The sequence below is a fragment of the Podarcis vaucheri genome, assembly GCF_965113315.1.
Source record: "Podarcis vaucheri genome assembly, chromosome: 10".
Lineage (NCBI taxonomy): Eukaryota > Metazoa > Chordata > Lepidosauria > Squamata > Lacertidae > Podarcis > Podarcis vaucheri.
In genome coordinates, this window is record NC_138748.1 from 57,236,128 (window position 1) to 57,254,692 (window position 18,565).

At 39.4% G+C, this 18,565-nt stretch overlaps 1 protein-coding gene across 33 annotated transcripts in view; it reads left to right on the forward strand.

Moving 5' to 3' along the window:
• Nucleotides 1-18,565, forward strand: part of CACNA1C (calcium voltage-gated channel subunit alpha1 C) — a gene marked incomplete at its 5' end in the record, with an annotated part of 519,781 nt that overhangs the window by 321,422 nt on the left and 179,794 nt on the right. For 32 of the 33 annotated variants that reach the window (XM_082240319.1, XM_082240340.1, XM_082240308.1 and 29 more), the window contains 2 exons: nucleotides 13,233-13,391; nucleotides 17,227-17,423. In XM_082240319.1, the coding sequence (XP_082096445.1) occupies nucleotides 13,233-13,391; nucleotides 17,227-17,423 (356 nt within the window). Of the gene's footprint in view, nucleotides 1-13,232; nucleotides 13,392-17,226; nucleotides 17,424-18,565 lie in introns of those variants that run through there. The other variant, XM_082240334.1, reaches the window with a different exon arrangement.

The window sequence follows — 18,565 nt, forward strand, 5'->3', positions numbered from 1 at the left end:
CATGTATTGTTCACCAGCCTGATATCTTTGGAGAAAGATCAGAAGAGAGGTGCATAAATAATAACATAAATAAATATTTATAAACTGCTTTTCAGCCCTAACAAGGCCCCCAATGCAGTATACGAAAAGAAGACATTAAAAACTAAAAACTGTGTCAGATGGAAATGTCTTTGCAGCTCACCTGAAAGTGAATAGAGATCATTCCAGTCTAACCTTCCTTGATATAGGGAAAGATACTCCTGTAGTTTCCTCTTCTTCCACAGCAAATTTTGAAATCTCTCTCCACCCACACAACAGTTGATTAATGTGTGCAGAATAAACTCACAATAAACATAAACAACTTATATAAGTGCATCACAGGAAGCCTACATCAATGTATAATGAGTGTAGAATGAAGGTGGCTTTTCAGCTATTACAAAAAAATAGCCCAGGAAAGCTACAAAATCACATTCCTTGCTGAAATTTGTTGTAATTGGGGATATCACTTTTCTCTCTCTTTTTAAAATATTTTTTATTGAAAGTTCTCAACATAAAATACAATAAAAGCCATTAATAGCAACTGCAGGGATTTTTAGCACGATTCTGGGCTTGTTTATTCAAAAGAAACAAGTTCATTGTGGCTTACTTTCTAATATTTCCGTTTATGAATACAGCCTTAACCATGTACTTTAAAGCTGCAATCCTACACAAATTACGTACCTGGAAGTAAAGCCCTGTGAACATAAAGAAACTTGCTTCAGAGAGAAAAATTCAATAGAATTGCACTGTATTTCTTCTGAGGTTTCTCACTTACTGTTGCTTCAAAATGCTTTTCAGTGTTCTTGATAAGAAGATACCTTATGAGAAGAGCTAGGAATTACGTAACTGGGAGAAATTTGTTTTGAGCTAGGCTATTTTTTCATTTGTTGCAAGTTGTCAGTGTGGGTGGTATAGACATGCTAGGTGGCAAATTGGATTTTACTGGATTTTGTTTCTTGATCATATGCTCATCCATGAATTCACGTGCTGTGGTTTTGTTGTGAGGTTTCCTTGCCTATAAAATATATTTTGCAATTTAGCCAGCACTAATTATATAATTCTATGTGAAGGGGCCAAAACATGGCAGCAGCTGATGCAGTTCTTTTGGTACTGGGCCCATAGTTTATACTCCGAAGAGTCCCTTATAAAGATCTATTTCTGTATTTTGTTAAAACATGTCAATAAATCATGCAAGCTTTTCTCAGAAAATAATATACTGATCCCAGGATGCACCTTTACACTTGCAAGATCATTTCACGTAGAATTAGGCTTTTAAGCATAGGTGCTAAGCCATAGAGCCTACGCTTGGACCTTAGTAAGGTACTAGAGGCTGCAGAGTCTAAGGCCTATAGTAGCTTACTAGGCTAGACCTTAGCCTTTGGCTATATGGCTATTAGTGAAAGCACCAGAAATTAAGAGAGAGAGCGGGAGAGCAGGAGGCGCCATTAGCAAAACTCATGTTATGAGTGGTTTCCGGTTGAGAACAGACCTCCGGAACGAATTACGTTCGTAACTGGAGATACCACTGTAATTAATAAGAAATAGAAGTTAACGACTCCACTCTCCTTGCAGGTGCATTAAAGGAGAGAGGAGGGCATAAATATAACCCCAAATCTTGCATAGATTCATTTCTGTAACAAACCATAGTTAATGTTATGTCTGTAATACAGCTTTTCCAGAAAAATTTCAGAAAGCACTAGCTTTTTTATTATAGGTCAGTAACTTGAAGTGGGGTATGTTTTCAAACAGACACATCCCTGAAATGTCTGTCTTTGGGACATCCCACATATCAGACACATAGAGTTGGATCCAGACTTAATTATTCATTTCCCACTGAAACCTAAGTTAGTCATGGCTAATTTTTCACCCTGATTTTTGGGAACTACATTATTCTGGATCCAACCCTATATAATCATAGTTTCTAGATAGTAGCTCAGTCTTAATTTTGTTGAAGCTTTTTCTAAAGTGCCTTCCATTAACTTCTGCAATATAATACATAACTAAAAAACTTCTTGTTTGAGCTTCTTTCTCTGCCTCAATAGGTTTTTGGAGAGAACATTTGAAAATTTTCCTTGTCTTTATGATAAGGAAGGGAGTTGAGTATTAAGTAATGATAACTTGGTGGTTATCAAAAAGACATCATTTTCTAAAGGCACAAAAGAAACAAATCTTTATCTGTAGCTAATTTAGTTAAACTGTTATTTGATTATCTGAGTTACAATAGAAATGGTCTTGATTGTAACTTGATGTAAGGTTAAGTGGAAATGAGCTGAATTGAATTGTTGTAGGGAGTTACTTTGGATTCTCTGTGCCCTGCCAGTTTGAAACAGTGCCTTGCATTCAATATATGTGATAACTTTATTCTCCTATTCCTTTCATATGGTTTTAAATTGAACAGTTAGTGTATTCCCCTAGATATCACATCTTTGGTTTTGTAGTATAGGTAAAAGTAGTATAGGTAAAAGTATAAAGTATGAAAACCCATAAAATGGTCTGAAAGGTAACTGATGCAAAGTGGAAAACAGATAGGAAAGTGAGTAATATATGTTCCTGAAACACTAAATCAATATCTAATCTAAATTATGAGGCCAATTTTAAAAATAGAGCAAATATCAGGGCCTTGTGCTATATGTATGTAGAATATTCTTGCTGACCTATTGTCAGGGAACTGACATTGGAGCAGAGGGGAGAGGCGGGGCTTCCCGGTTCTGCAGAAGAAGGAACGAGTAAGGGTAGAGAGAGAATGGCATCTGGGGAAGAATGTCCAGGTGACACCAGGAAGAAGGAAGAGGGAGAAAGCATCTCGGAGGATAGGCTCCGAGACTCTGGTACTGAAGGCAGTGAAGAGAGTGGAGGGGCACCTCTGGGCACGCCCACTCTGCGCAGAAGGGTTACGCGCAGAGAGGCGAGGCGAAGGTTGTCTGTCAAGGAGAATTTATGCTGGAGGAAATTTAGGAGACACCCACTCACGGATTCGTCGAGCGACTGAGCAGCAGCAGCAGCACCCAGGCTGCTCAGTCAGGGAAAGACACAACCAACCCCTAAGCAGTTTGGAACAGCTAGAGGTTTACACACAAGCAACCCCATTTCCCGTGACACCTATATTTTTACTAAAGGCATCAGTACAGGATAATATTCCTTGATCTTGTACCCTCAAATAGGTAATTAGATCTCAAATGTCTTAAGACTGTGCACTGAAAAAAATAATGGAACTAATGTTTTTAAAACAGTAGCCAGGATTTACAGAAATAAAGATCTCCCATATCTGATAAGAGTTTACACATGCAGTAATCCTATATTTATTGATAGTATACTATATGAGATGCTTCCATACCACCAAAGCAGATGCACATGCAAGTGGGGGTGGTCACTGTTAGAAGAAGAAGAAGAAGAGTTTGGATTTGATATCCCGCCTTTCACTCCCTTTAAGGAGTCTCAAAGCGGCTAACATTCTCCTTTCCCTTCCTCCCCCACAACAAACACTCTGTGAGGTGAGTGGGGCTGAGAGACTTCAAAGAAGTGTGACTGGCCCAAGGTCACCCAGCAGCTGCATGTGGAGGAGCGGAGACGCGAACCCGGTTCCCCAGATTATGAGTCTACCGCTCTTAACCACTACACCACACTGGCTACATTCTGTAGCGTGCTTTTCATTGGTGTGATATTACTATACTTATTACCAGAAATTCAGAGAATGACTTCCTTTCTTGAGCTTCTGTATGTGTAGGGAATTCACCATGAATATGAAAAACTGGATTTAGGAAGCATAAATGTAAGTGCTTTCCAGTTCTCTAAATCAACCTTCCCCAAACTGGAATTCTCCAGGTGCTGTTAGACAGCAACTCTCCACTGACCATTGTCCTTGTTGGCTAAGACTGATGGGATTTATAGACCAAGAACACCTGGGGAAAAGGGGGTGGGAAAGGCTTGCTCTAGAACATCTCTGAAAAACAGAGGTCAATTAAAAAATCACTGTGTTACAGGGGAAGTGAAGAATTTTTTTGTGAAATTTTTTCAGGAACCAAGTGTCCCGTGAGGAGGAAGAGAAGGAGCCAGAAGCAAGACAAATAATTATTGTTTATATATATATAGATATATAGATACAGATATAGATAGATATTTCCCCCCCAAAAAAAATTCCAGAGTACAAATGTTTGAATAAAACCATTCAGATATCATATGAATGCATTGTAAAAGAAAACATAAAAATTAATCAACAAGATTAAAGGCAGACAGCTACTTACAAGAAAGTTATTTATTGGAAACCCACTGAGGCCTGTTTTTGAACTGTGAGGAGGAGAGTCATCTGGAGGAAATTATAACTCAAATGCATCCCAGTAGGAAAATGTATTACTGAGCTTAAAGATAAGGCCTATTAAGGCCTCTTGGATTCATAGCCTACTGTAGCTATCACCACCACTGGTACACACACACACACACACACACAGCACTTTCCACAGGTAGAGGGAAGAGAGGCTGGAAAAGAAGACCGGAAGGCAAGTTCTCAAAGTAATAATTTCCCCAATGTTTCTTGGAAGGATCTTGCAAAGGCTGAGGTTTTTTAAGAATTCTGTAAGCAAAAGTGGGAAAGAAAACTTACAAGGAGGCAGGTAGATGAGGGTGGAGAGAAGGAACTTACCCATTACTAATTACAATTGCAATTGAAATTATTTGAGCTGACCTTTTAAAATTTCTTATCTCTGTGTGTATGGAAAATACAGCTGTCTGTGCTCCCTCAGAAAGTTTATCTCAGATTTTGATATTATGTGGCTTCATGCCTCTTAAAAATACAGTTAAGTCCTACAGTAGTATGACTACATGTGAATTAATTATCTCCTCTGTAGTTCTCCTATCAGAACTCCACCAGTCCTTTGCTCAGAAAGTTCTGATTGTCTTGACTTCTTTACATTTCAGGGCTTTCTACCAGCTGCTGCCAGTGCCCCACCCCTTGGTGGCCTTCTGCTCACCAATTAAACAGGTTAAAGAGGGACGTCTGTGCTGCCAGAGAGATGCTGGGGTCACTCCACTGGTGGAGGCTGGCAGTGCTGAGTGCAAAGGGCAGATGGATTGTACCCTAACACATTAAGTAAATAAATACTGTATGGAGGCAGCGGCTGTTTGAAAAAGAAAGCTTGAGCTTTACGCTGTAGTATTCTCTTTTGTTTTTGTAAGCAAAATTGCAGTGTCCACTTTTTTACACGATCAGTGACAAAGGTGCACAGTATCTTACAGGGTTGCACCTATACTAAATTGAATTCTGTCATCTTTTTGTGACTGCCTACTGTCTTTAGCATTTATATCCTGGCTGTTCAACATGTACAGTACATCCTTTTCAGCATTTACACCCTATTACAAAACATAAAGAACAGAAAGGTGTCATCACAAAGGTAAAAAATATGTCCCTATATCAAAGAAATGACTGGTGGGTAATACTATTGCATTCACACACAAAAAGCTTTCTGAATTTCTATCATAATATGTCAAGTAGCTACTTCTGAGGCACCTGTGGAGAATGAACCCACAGTGAAGTCCCTGTGGGATCAGGGGAGGGGGACAAACAGTTTTGGCTTTCCTTCTTTGTGTTTAGTCTATGGATAGAAGGGTCACCAAAAATGCTGATGCTTCCACAGAATAAATATTGTATGCATGTTATCAATGTAAATAAGTACTGTAGCCTATGAGCCCTGTGAAGGAAGTTAACACATTTTGCTTACTGAAACATTTATGGAGACCATTTCAGCCAGCAACAGGCAGTCACAGCTATTTTCATTCTTTCTTTTAAGGTGAATTGATATGCTTTTAAAATAAACGTTGAAAATTGTTTAAGATTCTAAATTATTAACAGTAGAAAAGAGTCGGCTATACTATTGTAAACAATGCTTCTTGAGGGCTTTGTTTTCTCAGTTTCTATTCACATGTCTATCTTGAATAATCTTGAACTTGGTAATACAACATTCATGTATAAAATATGATGGTTTATGGATTTTCATGTCTGATTCTTAGTTGTGTTATCTATACCAAGGGTGTTATTACTTGAAATGATCATTTTCATTTTTCTGCTGATTGTTTTGCTCTCTCGGCTTGTTCTTTCATGTAGTGTTGAATTCTTAAAAGTTTTAGGATGTAGCAGTTAGAAAAAGTATTATCATTAATTCCAGAAGGTTAGTCAGTTGCAGCAAAAACAACAGTCTTTTGACACCTTAAAGACTAACATACTTGTTTCGGCATGATGTTTTGTGGAATAGAGTCTATGAGATGCATGCAGTGTTATCCCCAATTGGTCATCTATGTATGGTCGGAGAGATAGAAACTCTAAACAGTTGGGTCAAGATGCAATGAAATGCAAGAGCAAAATACACGACAATTTAATTAAAGCTGAAATGTATGCAAAATTAGCACAGTGATCATAATATCAATAATTGGTGAAGAAAGATCAATAGCTTTACCTATTAAGAATAGCTAGCCTCACATTTCAACTATGGTAAAATGGAGACTTGGATTGACACCTTTATTTTGCCTACACTTATTAGTCAGTTTCTTCCCCTCAGTGCACTTTTTCTCTGCCACGGATGTGATAGTTTTTATTCCCTCTTGCAAAAGGTTTGGCATATTTGCTGCACTGGAGCCCGTTAACAGAGCAATCCAAACCCCCAATCTGACACATTGCAGGGATTCCAGATGAGAAAGAGGTGTCTCTTCCATCAACTCTGCCAACCTGTACAAGGCTCTACCAGTGGTGGGTCCACTGCAGCAAAGCTTTTAACTGTACCCACCTAAGCTGGAGGCAGGCAGAAGTTAATGCTAGGGTATTTGGGGTATAGGAAGATAGGATCCACTGGATCCTAATCAAATCCAGCAACAGGAAGAAGTGGCAATAAGTCTAATCTGGTCCTCTCTGCTGCACCAGCCAGGTGCCGTTGCAGCAAAAAAATTTGATCCTGCCCACCATCCTGATGTGGCATCTCAAGCAGTAGTCTCAGCTATGGGACAAGGTTCTAACCTGACGGGGCTTGTTCTGGGCAGAGTATCCTAAATCATATAGTGCAGGCACCATTTTCAAATCCAAGTTTGCAGAATAAGGTCAAGTATATTTTAGTTTCTATGGAGGTAAGGCCAGATATAGTAGAAGGTTAAGAAAAATCAGACAAACTGAGATCGAAGTCCAAGTGACAAGGGCAGTAGCACCTATAGCTCTACATAGCATCTAGGCTGTCAAGCATGTTTAAACGTTGCTTCAGCAATCAGTCTAGCCTGCAGCTTCTTTTAAGCAGCTGGCTCCATCCCCAGTGTGTGATGTCTCTACTCTTAAAGGGGACTAACCTGTTTTAGAAGCCATGGATTCTAGAAGTGCAGGGGTAGCCATGGTTCTACTATGGCCTTTGAGATGGAGTCTGAAGAGGGCAGTGCTATCTTATTTAGTTTGCCACATTTTTGTATCAGTTTCCATTTTTTAAAAAAGTATTTACAAAAAATAATCAGAACTTTAGTGTGCATTTCTCCTAAGATACATGTTTCTGCAAGCAATTTTTGTATGTTATTTTCTCCAATATATGTGTTCTTATGCACCTTTTTATGTTGGTTAAATAACTACATTGTGAAATTCATAGAAGTACAGATTTTGAAGGATTACTGTATTTTAGTTTGTGCATTGCTTTGGGAAGTGCAAATTAAGAATGTAAGAAGAGTCCTTCAAGATCAGGCCAAGGCCCATCTAGTCCAACATTCTGTTCTCCCAGTGGTCAGTTGCTCTGGTTCATATTAAAGTGTTAACCAAAACTAATTTCTTCCTTGCCCCTTCTCCTCTTCAAATCTGGTTCTTGATCTTTGGGAAGCTATTCCAATTAACCCCCCAGAATCCCATAAATCACTTCATGATGTTTTGTTTGCAATCCCATCTTCAGTTAACAGTGAAAGCTTTTGACTTGTACAACCTCAGGTTTGTAAGCTCTGCGGACTGCAGTTGTGAGCTGCCTGTGTCTGCCTTGTGCTTGTGTAGTACACTTGAGTACTTTAATGGAGTGGTTAATAATGAACATATGTGTATGTCTGAAATGGCAAAGTGTTTTTCTGGATTCCTTAATATCCTCTCAAATGCTGTGAGAAGATCTGATCATAAATACTAAATCAATTAATCATGAAACTAAGCCCTTGGGATGCTTGATCTCTGTGTTATGGCTGCATCTAAGATTTATGAGTTCTCTAAAACACTTTGAAAATAAAAGACTTTCTTTGTTTATTTCAAGCATCTCATATTGACACAAAATGTCTCCCAAGTGTCCCCTACCTATGAAATATAACTCATATAGGATAGAAGAATCATTTGAAGTGTGAGATCAGGGATTTGTGTGGGATCAAGGATTCGGGGGCATCCCAGCAGTCAGTATGAAGCCTCTAGTTTGGCCAGATTTAATATTCTAGGACCTTAGTCCTCTTCCCTGGTCCACCTAGTAGTGCTTTCTTCAACTGAAGCTCCAGCTCCAGTAGACTCACTTCAAAGAAAACATACCCTCCAGCTCTAGATTCATGTTTGGCCACTCACATCTCTGGCACTGTCCTAACACAGTACCTCACTGGCTTTGCAAAGCCCTACATGCCCATCAGGTGTTTCCCAGGCTGTTATATTTACTCTTATTAGATTTGTTACCCTGGTTTTGAGCTCCATTGCTGAAAAACTGTAGTCCAAAAAGGGTTTGAAAATAAAACTGCTAATATCATAATGTCATTATGTGAATCTATGGTGCTACCACACTTTCAATACTGCATACAGTTCAGGTTACCACACATCAAAAAGAATAATCTTTGTCTCCTGTGCTGGATAAAAAATGCCTCCTGCAGTCTTCTATTCACCCAGAAGGAACTCAGTGGATGGGGTGGAACCAACCGATATATTGGGAAAGTTTCAGGAAAAGGCAACAAAAATGGTCAAGGAGCAAGTTGCCTGTAAAGAAGAGTTTCATGATTTGGATACTTTTTAGCTTTAAAAGGTGAGGAGGAGGAGGAGACATGATATAGTTGTATAAGTTGGTGCATGGTGTCAACAAAGTGGACAGAAGCTTTTCTCCCTCCCCCATAATTCTAGAACTCCTGGAAGATTCAGGACAGACAAATGGCAGTACTTATTCACACAGTATATAGTTGAACTCTGGAATTCACTACCACAAGATGTAATAGTGCCAACTTGGATGGGTTCAAAAGAGGTTCACAGAAACCCATGGAGGAAATCTATGACCACTAACCATGATAGCTGTCTTACCTCTAGTATCAGATGTGATATGCCTCTGAATACTAGTAGTTGAACACAAGTGGTGAAAGTGCTATTGTGGTGAAAGTCCTAGCTGTTAACTTCCATAGGCATCTGGTTGGCCATTGTGAGAAGAGAATTCTGGGCTAGATGAGTCAGGTCCTGCAGGGCTCTTCTTTCGTTCTTAAGGTTTTTGTATAGCTTCAGAAATGTGCAGGGGGCTGTTGACAGGCAGGCTAAAGTAGATGTATCAAAAAGGAGCAGAGTCAACAGAGAACCTATCTCTAATGGTATCTAGTCCTGATCTCTGAAAATAACAACAGTTGATGCATGTACTAGAGGTTAGCCAAAGAGCTATATGTGAATTTGACCTTTTTGGCTAGTTTTCATACTTTCATGCAACCAGGTGCAGTGGTCTTTGATAACCAATGTGTAGTAGTAGTTAAGTGTGCTGGACTAGGATCTGGGAGACTAAGGTTCACTCGACCATGAAGGCCACTTGTGACTTTGGACCACTTACTGTCTCAGCATAATCTACCTCAAAAGGTTGTTGTGAAGATAAAAAATGAGAGAGGAGAAGTACATATACTACCAATCTAGTCCAGCAATTAGTTGTGTATGGGAAGTCCACAAGCACAATATGAGAGTGAAATCCCTCTCCCACTGTTATTCCTCAATGACTTGTATTCAGAAGCATGCTCCCTTGGCCATCCAGCATGACTTGTGGCTTTGATAGCCTTATCCTCCATGAATTTGTAAAATCCTCTTTGAAGGCTATTAAATCTCTGGGCACCACTGGAGGTGCTATTTAAGTTAGACATGTATGCACTCAGTCTGTTTAAATACAATGTGTGAAAATTGTGTTGAAAATAAAGAAACCAAGAAAGTGGATTGTTCTAAATGACTCACTTGAATTTTATGTGATGGTATGATAAAAAAGTTGAAACACAAATTTTTTTACTGTCATGGCATTATCAGTACTGATCTTAGTGTTCTTGTGTTGTCTTACACTTGTGAACACATCAGCCTTACATGAGCTATATGTCAAAACAGGCTCATTCTGTAGCTTATGCAGCATATCTCAGCTAATTTTTCACTTAATAGCAGATCATTTGACAATAATCAGTTTGAAATGCCATACGGCAATATATCGAGCATTAAAACTGTTCATAATGCAACACCATTGTTCATAATACTTATGGTGTCATGTTCTAGATTCACAAGTGTATAGTCTAAAGATAAGCAAGATGGCAAGGGAACAAGAAGGAAAAATAAAGAACAGGTGAAAGTTGCCTCGTCCCTTCTCCCCTCCAGTCCCTGCAGAACAAGGCATGGGCTCCACATCCAGAGTAGTCAAGGACATTTTTGCCTATTGTGCCACCAACTCTGTCTTCATGGTTGTCTCTCAGGAGCCAGGATCAGATGTAGGCCAGCAATTAAAAATATGCTGTCAGTGAAGTAAACTCTTTATTCAAAACAGCGCAGGCCTAGTGATCCCAGTAATTCTTTCCAATAGGTCTTGCCCCCAATGAGACAGTTGCAAGGATGAAAGGTGTCACTTTTCCACCACTCTCTAAGGTTTCTCCGCTCCAGGGTCTTTCCTAAGCAGTTGCAAACTGCGTCTGTGCACAACCAATATCTGTTCTGCTCTTTTCATTTCTCTGCATGCTAGGAGACCAGGAGGGCAGGGAGCTGGTCGCAACAGGAAAGTGAGACTCCCTAGATTCTTTAGCAGCTTGTTTCAATTCTGCCTCTTAGCCAATGTCCAATTAAGCCTCAGGGACTGTACTGCTCTCTGCCACAGCCTCTTCCTGCTTACTAAACCCTATTACATCTTCTTCTTCCAACATCTCCTCCTTCCAGTTTGCTTCTTCTCCCTCTGACCACTCATTGTTTCCCCACCACCACTCCCTTGGCTCTGTGTCTTCTTCGCCTGGGGCTTCTCTTTGGGGTTCTCCAGCTGGTGCCTCCCGCCACTCCCTCTGCATCCAGCTAGTCTATGACATTGTTAGAAACCATGTCTAGCACTGCCTTTAAAAGGAAGGGAGGTTTCTCACCTGCCCCCCCTGCTTCAAAAGAGGCAGTAATGCCACCTCCATCACTCAGCTCACAGAGGTTCTAACACAAGTGTGAACAAACAGTAAAGGCTCAGCCTTCCTGGCATAGTGCAATGTTGCTTGCCCAGTCTCACCATCCTAAGTTAATTGGTTACTCTATTTTCTATACACACCTCTGTCCAGGCAATAGAGAGCCTTGGGACTCATCTACTCAGGTCAATTTATAATGTTATAAATGCATTATAAAAATGTGACACCAGATGGTGCTGTAGAGCAGCAATCTGAAGTAAATGAAAATTTCCATTGGGAGCTGTATTTTTTAAATAGTTTTTTTTCCATAGCGTTTTTTATATCTGTGTAGATCCAGCCTTGGAGGGCTGAATTCAGTCCCTGAGCTTGAGGTTCTCCACTCCTGCTGAAACGTCTTAGTGGCACGTTGCCAGTCTACACTAAACAAGCTTGTACAGTTGTGTTTTATCACCAAAAATATTTGCCACAAATAAGTCTAAAAACACAGGATAATTAAACATTGGAATGCAATGGCATAACAGAGACATATTATAGATGCTTCATAAAATATTAGAGAACAAAGGATGGCAATTTCAATAAATGGAATTTTAATATACTAAAGTTACAATATTAATATATTAAAAATACGTTGTTTTTCTTGTTCCCTGTAAATCATATAAAGTTTTATACAACTGACAGTTGTCCAAATTATTGGTGCTCATATCACTGTAAAGTTATCTTTCCAAATTAATTTATTAGTAATTCAGGGGTTAAATACAGGTCCAATATATCTGCAGAGTCTTCAGAAAAACTAAGAGAGCTTGTAATTGTTGGCCATTTCTGAAGCTATTAGGGTGCTTAAATTGATGCCGTCTTAGCTTTCCTTACATTAATGACTTACTAATATGGTAATGTTTATTACAATAGCATTTCCATCTGTGAATGTTTAAAGCCTTTGCAAACATGAGTGCATTTACTACAGCACAACAAAATCTGTAGAGTTATTCCCCAAAGAGCACTTCTGAGCTGGTTTTCCAGAACCAGAAAAAAACAGCATCTGCGTTGCACTCCAGAAAAGACTGTGTTTCAAGTGAAGTGGTCCCTTTTTAGTGTCCTAATCCAGTTATGCTAAAATTTACTATCATTAACAATCTGTCAGACCTGGCTTTGTGAAGGTGGTGACAGTCGGGTTAGGGTGTATCCAGCAGTGTGTATCCAACTAGAATGAATTTTAATTGCTCAAAGCAATAAGCAAGCCTGACCCTTGTTTTTATATATTGTTGTTGTTGTTTAGTTGTTTAGTCGTGTCCGACTCTTCATGACCCCATGGACCAGAGCACGCCAGGCACCCCTGTCTTCCACTGCCTCCCACAGTTTGGTCAAACTCATGCTCGTAGCTTCGAGAACACTGTCCAACCATAAGAAAGCTATTAGCTCGTTCATTCTGGCCTCTTGCTTCAAGCAGTCTTCCATGGATGGGTGTGGTTGATCTTCCTATTACTTTGGACCTGTAGTTCTTACCTTTGTTCAGAGCTGAATGGCAAAATACAAGCTGAAGTATTGCTCAATATCCTTCCAATAGCACCTCCTACAAGACTTGTAATCCTGTTGCCGTGCAATAATACTTTATATAGTAACGCAAGTGCACAAATCCTTACACTCAGGGGTTTTAATTTTGAGATTAGGTTCCACTGTTAAAGCTATGTAAGCATAATGATGACGTCAAGGAAGCACCATTTTATAACTGCTGATGTAATATGTTAGTCATTTTCTTGATCAGATAGCAAATGTGAAAGAAATAGCAAAATAATTTGTATATTTATTAAATGAAGCATTTTCCTGCATACCCTTGTCTTCAGTAGATTATTCAGCATTCACTTCTTGCTACAGTGTTGTCTTTCTCATTGCAGGCCTCCAGGTGGTTTTAAATTCCATTATCAAGGCCATGGTCCCTTTGCTGCACATTGCCCTGCTGGTGCTGTTTGTCATAATTATCTATGCTATCATTGGATTGGAGCTCTTCATGGGAAAGATGCACAAGACTTGTTATGTAACAGAGAGCTTATCAGGTAAGAAATATGCTATGTAATCCCACATTGTGTAACACCTTTTATTATCAGTGGAAAGTGGCTATGATGTGATTGGATTTAACAGTACTTAATATCAGCTTAGTGAATGTGAAAGCTCCAGTGATGATCAAATAACACCTGTTCTGCTTGCCTTGCCTGCCCTGCACTAAGAGCCAAAAGCTCAAAGGATAAGAAAGAAGCTAAGAAAGCTCTATCATGCAATCTCTGTAGATAGTTTTAAATAGAGCAGTGCTATAAACAACATCTCCAACATATTCTTCTAATTCAGGAGCAAATCACCATAAGACTGGAAGGGGCGAATGAGAAGCCATTTGTGCATTTTCTCGGTGCAGTCCCCCTGTCAAACAGCATAACTTAATAAAGGGCGCATACAAGGCTCTTCTTGCTTCTTCTGTAGCCTATTAAAGACCGAAAGAGCCATGGGTTCATATAATTAAAGTATGGCATTGTTCCATAAGTTGCTCTCATTTCCAGACAAACCGATGTATCTCATGGATTTGTTTGCAAACCACCTTGACAGCTTTTATAAAATCAAAAGGGAGAATAAAATTATCTTAAATAAAATATGTGCCACACTTGATATGTGGTTGTCAGGAGGTGATTGTTGCTAAACATGTGAATCCTGCTTTACCATGTAGCTGAACCATAATGAAGAAACTTGACAAATACAGAAATGACCATTCAGATTGCAGATGTAAAGGAAGCATAACCACTTTTCTCATGGATGCAGCTCCTCACATATAAATAATTTGCTATGTGGAAATGTCAACATTTAGGAGATGGAAACCTAAATGTGGACTGATCAGTGGCATAGAAAATTAAGACTCTTGTGAGAAATGATTCAGATGATCCACATATCAAAGGAGGGAACCACCAGGAATAAACAACTGCTCTAATCAAAAAATTATGGAGCACTGACTCTTAGTCACTGCTACTTATTTTCTTCCACATTCATCTTCCTTTCCTTTCCTTTCCTTTCCTTTCCTTGAGCAGCACATGTCCTTCTGAGGTTAAGCATTAATCTTTGTTTTTTATTTGTTTACTAGCATGGGTTTCCATGGCCAAACAATTCCTATCTAGAAAAGGTTGTTAGTGGGGAAACCACCTGAAGCCAGTAAAAGGCACTCCAGGCTACTAAGGTTGCCTTGACTCTAGTGGCAACACTGGATCGTGGACTATTCCCAAACTACAAACTTGTTCTCTCAAGCAGCGTGCCACACTGTCCAGAACAGGTTGAACACTAATTCTCTGAACCTGAGAACAATATACCCACAGTGCCTCTGTCTTCTCAGGATTCAGTCTGAGTTTGCTGGCCCTCATCCAGCCCATTACTGAGTCCAGGTACCCGTTCAATGACTATACAGCCTCACCTGACTCAGATGACATTGAGGAGTAGAATGTCAGCAGTGTACTGGTAGCACCTCATTCTGAATCCCAAAATGACCTCAGTCAGAAACTCTATGTAGATGTTAGAAAGCAAATTTAATATTATGTCAAACAGAGTCACAGAGTGACTAATTACTGAGAACTTATGCTCTCAGGCAGCTCAACAACTGTAGTTTCACTTATCCTCCTCTGGGACCCAACAACAGGGATTCAAGGCCCAAATTTCCACCCTCCCTAAATTTTGTGAACCTATCTAGTAATTGCAGTTTGAACCTGATACAGTATTATTATCATCTTAATTCCCAAGCTAAAATCAAGCTGGTATAGTCAAATTCTGAGGTTTTGGCAGGCAGGCAGGCAGGCAGGCAGGCAGGCAGGCAGGCAGGTATGTGTGTGTGTGTAAGTAATCCTTTTTGTTGCTCCTGAATGAAACTTTCGTTTAATCAAATCTGATGCCAGCAAAAGTAGCATCACCCTCCTCTCTGCCTCTCCCACACAGCACCCTATTTGGAGATCAATAATTTATTGTTTAGCCTATCCAAGCATTGACTTCATGGTTTAACATTATGGTAGAGCTTTCAGTCTGCATGGAGAGGGGTATTTTCCAGAGCAGAACTGTTGCAGTAGAATTTAGTGTCCCAAGTTCATCACATGCCACAACAAAATGGTTTTGACTTTTGTCATTAGCTCATTGATCTAGATATGAGCTGGCAATGTTAAGAGCAACAACTGTCATATCCTATTATCAGTACAGTTCCCAAATATAAACTGTTGTAAATGTTAATAATGTGTAGTCTGACTCAGTGACTCTAGTTCTAGACAAAGCTTCTTGGTTTGTTTTACTTTCACATACTCTTTCCATTTACAAACTCAAACAAACCAGCCCTTGAGTCTTTTCAAGTAGTCATATAAGACAGAGATGGCAAAGCTTTTCAGGCTGAGGACCACACCGCCTGGTGCAACCCCTACAAGGGGCACATGGCAGTGATGAGTGTGGCCAAGAAAATGGGTGTGAACCCCCCTCAGTCTCCCACAGACATGCACTTCATGCCCATCACAGCACACATACACACAGCAGGTCACAGTGCAACACAGCACACACAGAAAGAGATGCACAGTTCTTTTTAAAAAGAATATATACTTTGTTTACTTGCAAAGATATTTTAAAAAATTGGAATCCTGCCAACCAGCTGCATAGAGAGAAAGATGGAGATAGATTTTTTTATCTGCTACCACCACCATTTCACCTTGCTCACTAAGCAGCTGCTTGATCTTTTCTCTATCTGTCCCACCTGCCCCTGTCCTTGCCTTTCCTGATGCTGAGGGGAAAGGTAGCAACAGTGATTGTGGACTGTAAACAGTTGGGCAAATGAGAATATATTTAGTGATGTTTCCAAATTGTTCAGGAATAAGTATAAAACTGCACAGCATGAGTGGCTATTTAAGTCTGGTCTAGAGATGTTTTATATGTGCACTTCTAGAGAAGGCAATAGAAGAGTCATGTGAAAAGAAGAGTACAAATCAATTCTGACATTGCACTTGTGAGTCATATGAGTCAGTAAAATTTTTTTCCATCCATGTTATGTGGATGCATAATACTTGATGATGTCAAAGTGCCTTTTAGGTTGTTTTGAGATCAACTCATAACCTGTATAACATATTTGGGATTGTAACAAGAAGAACAAATCTCAGGAATTGCCTGTTGACTTTGGGAGGCTTCTCTCTTCCCTTTGTTTGTTTGTGCCATCAAAGAACTAATTCCTGGAACTGTTTGCCTTTCTGCTCTGTACATCTTATCTACCTGTGGTACACTATGTTCTGGATTACATATGGCCTGATCTATTGGAGAATAGAAGCATTTACAGCAGATGATCTTTTGGACCAAATCAGTTTTATGATTTTTGTTTTGTTTTCTGAATTAGGTTTTTTTTATTATTTGTAACAAATCCAAGAACCATATGAAAGTAATGCAGATTATAACATTTTTTACAAGCACAATGGCTATAGATGTCAAGATAGGGGAACTATTATATTTGTTTATATCCATCTTTCTAGAATTTTATAAAGTAAAGGGGAAGTTAAAATACTTCTTGAAAGGTTGCTCCTGAGGTTTGAGGTGCCTTCCATACTGGCATGGGATATGGCATGAGGAGCTATAGCAGGAAGAGGGAACCTGCAGAAATCAGGACCTTTCCTCCAACTGCCACACACAAGTAGAAGCACATTCCAGGCACACACTGGTATCTTTGGATCAAAGGCAGTATGTAAACTGCCCCGATTTCTATGAAGCATTAGCACAGCATGAATATATAAAAAGTTAATTACAATTAATCTCTTCAGATACCTTGCCACCATTACAAGCAAATAACTCTTTGCCTCACCATTCAGTTGCATGGATTTTAACAATTCTTTATCCCTGTTGTTTAAGATACACCAGCAGAAGAGGAACCCTCTCCTTGTGCACCTGTATTTGCGCATGGGCGGCAATGTCAGAATGGTACTGAATGCAGACCAGGATGGGAAGGACCTAAACATGGCATTACCAACTTCGACAATTTTGCCTTTGCCATGTTAACTGTGTTTCAGTGCATCACCATGGAGGGCTGGACAGATGTGCTATACTGGGTATGTATGTGAAATCAATCTGTGGCAATGTGGATACAGCACTCTTCTTATGTCATGCTCAAAACATGGGGCTGCCATTGCTATTTTGTTATACTGCTTGCTCTGTATGTCATGCAAATGGGATAACTACTGAACTGATACCTCAGATTGATGTAGTGCATTAAAGGGGCAGTATGACAGCCCTTCACTGTTTGTTCTTAGCTTTCAGTGTTATCTTTCAATTTACATTTATTGATCAAGATTTTCACTATGCTTTTACTGACCAGTGTTTTCTTGCATGAGAAATGTTTCATACTGCTCCAGATTAATAAAGCAGCACAATTTCTTGCTAACCAAATAATTACACTTCATTTAACCATCTTACTATCACTGGAAGCACCAGCCTCTAGATATCTATATAGATGAAGACTCTTGGGTCATACTTATAGGAATATCTAAATTGTTAAGCTATTTCCAACACACAAGAACTGAAATTTAGTGTGTAATAGTCTATGTCACCCTGATTACTAAAAGAAAAAGAAATCTAGAAACAGAATGGGATTAATCCAACGGTAGTCATCCTCAGAGTAACTATTTTAGGTCCATTAATTTCAATGGGTCTACTCTTAAGTAAAATTTAGATGGTGACAACCCAACATATCTATCTGTGTCCCTTGAAACTTAGGCCATGGAGTCCTCCTCATAATAACAGCCAACATTCCACTACAGTGTAAGTCAAAGCACAGATGAGGGCAGCCAGAAATCTTTGGTGACAGAATACAAACTGTAGTTACTAGTATTAGTATAGGAGTCACAGAGCTAAACGATGACCATGTCTAGGCCTGTGGAAGCAGGGTTGTCCAAATCTAAACCTTCCATAAATAAGTTTGTCTAATATTCCTTAAATTGTTCCAGAGAAGGAAGCTCTACTACTTTCCTGAGCAACCTATCCTCTTGTCCAAAACATTCTTAGACTAAAGAAATCTGTAGTAATGTTAGAAATTACAGCTTGCATCACAAGATTTATGGTTTCAGATACTCTTAGTAAACTCCTCTGGTTTCTTGAGTGAAGTATCTCTGTGACTGAATCTCCATCACTTCCAGTGTCAGAAACAGGAAAAAAAAATACGGGGGCAGTCACAGAAGGGGCACACCTTATTTCT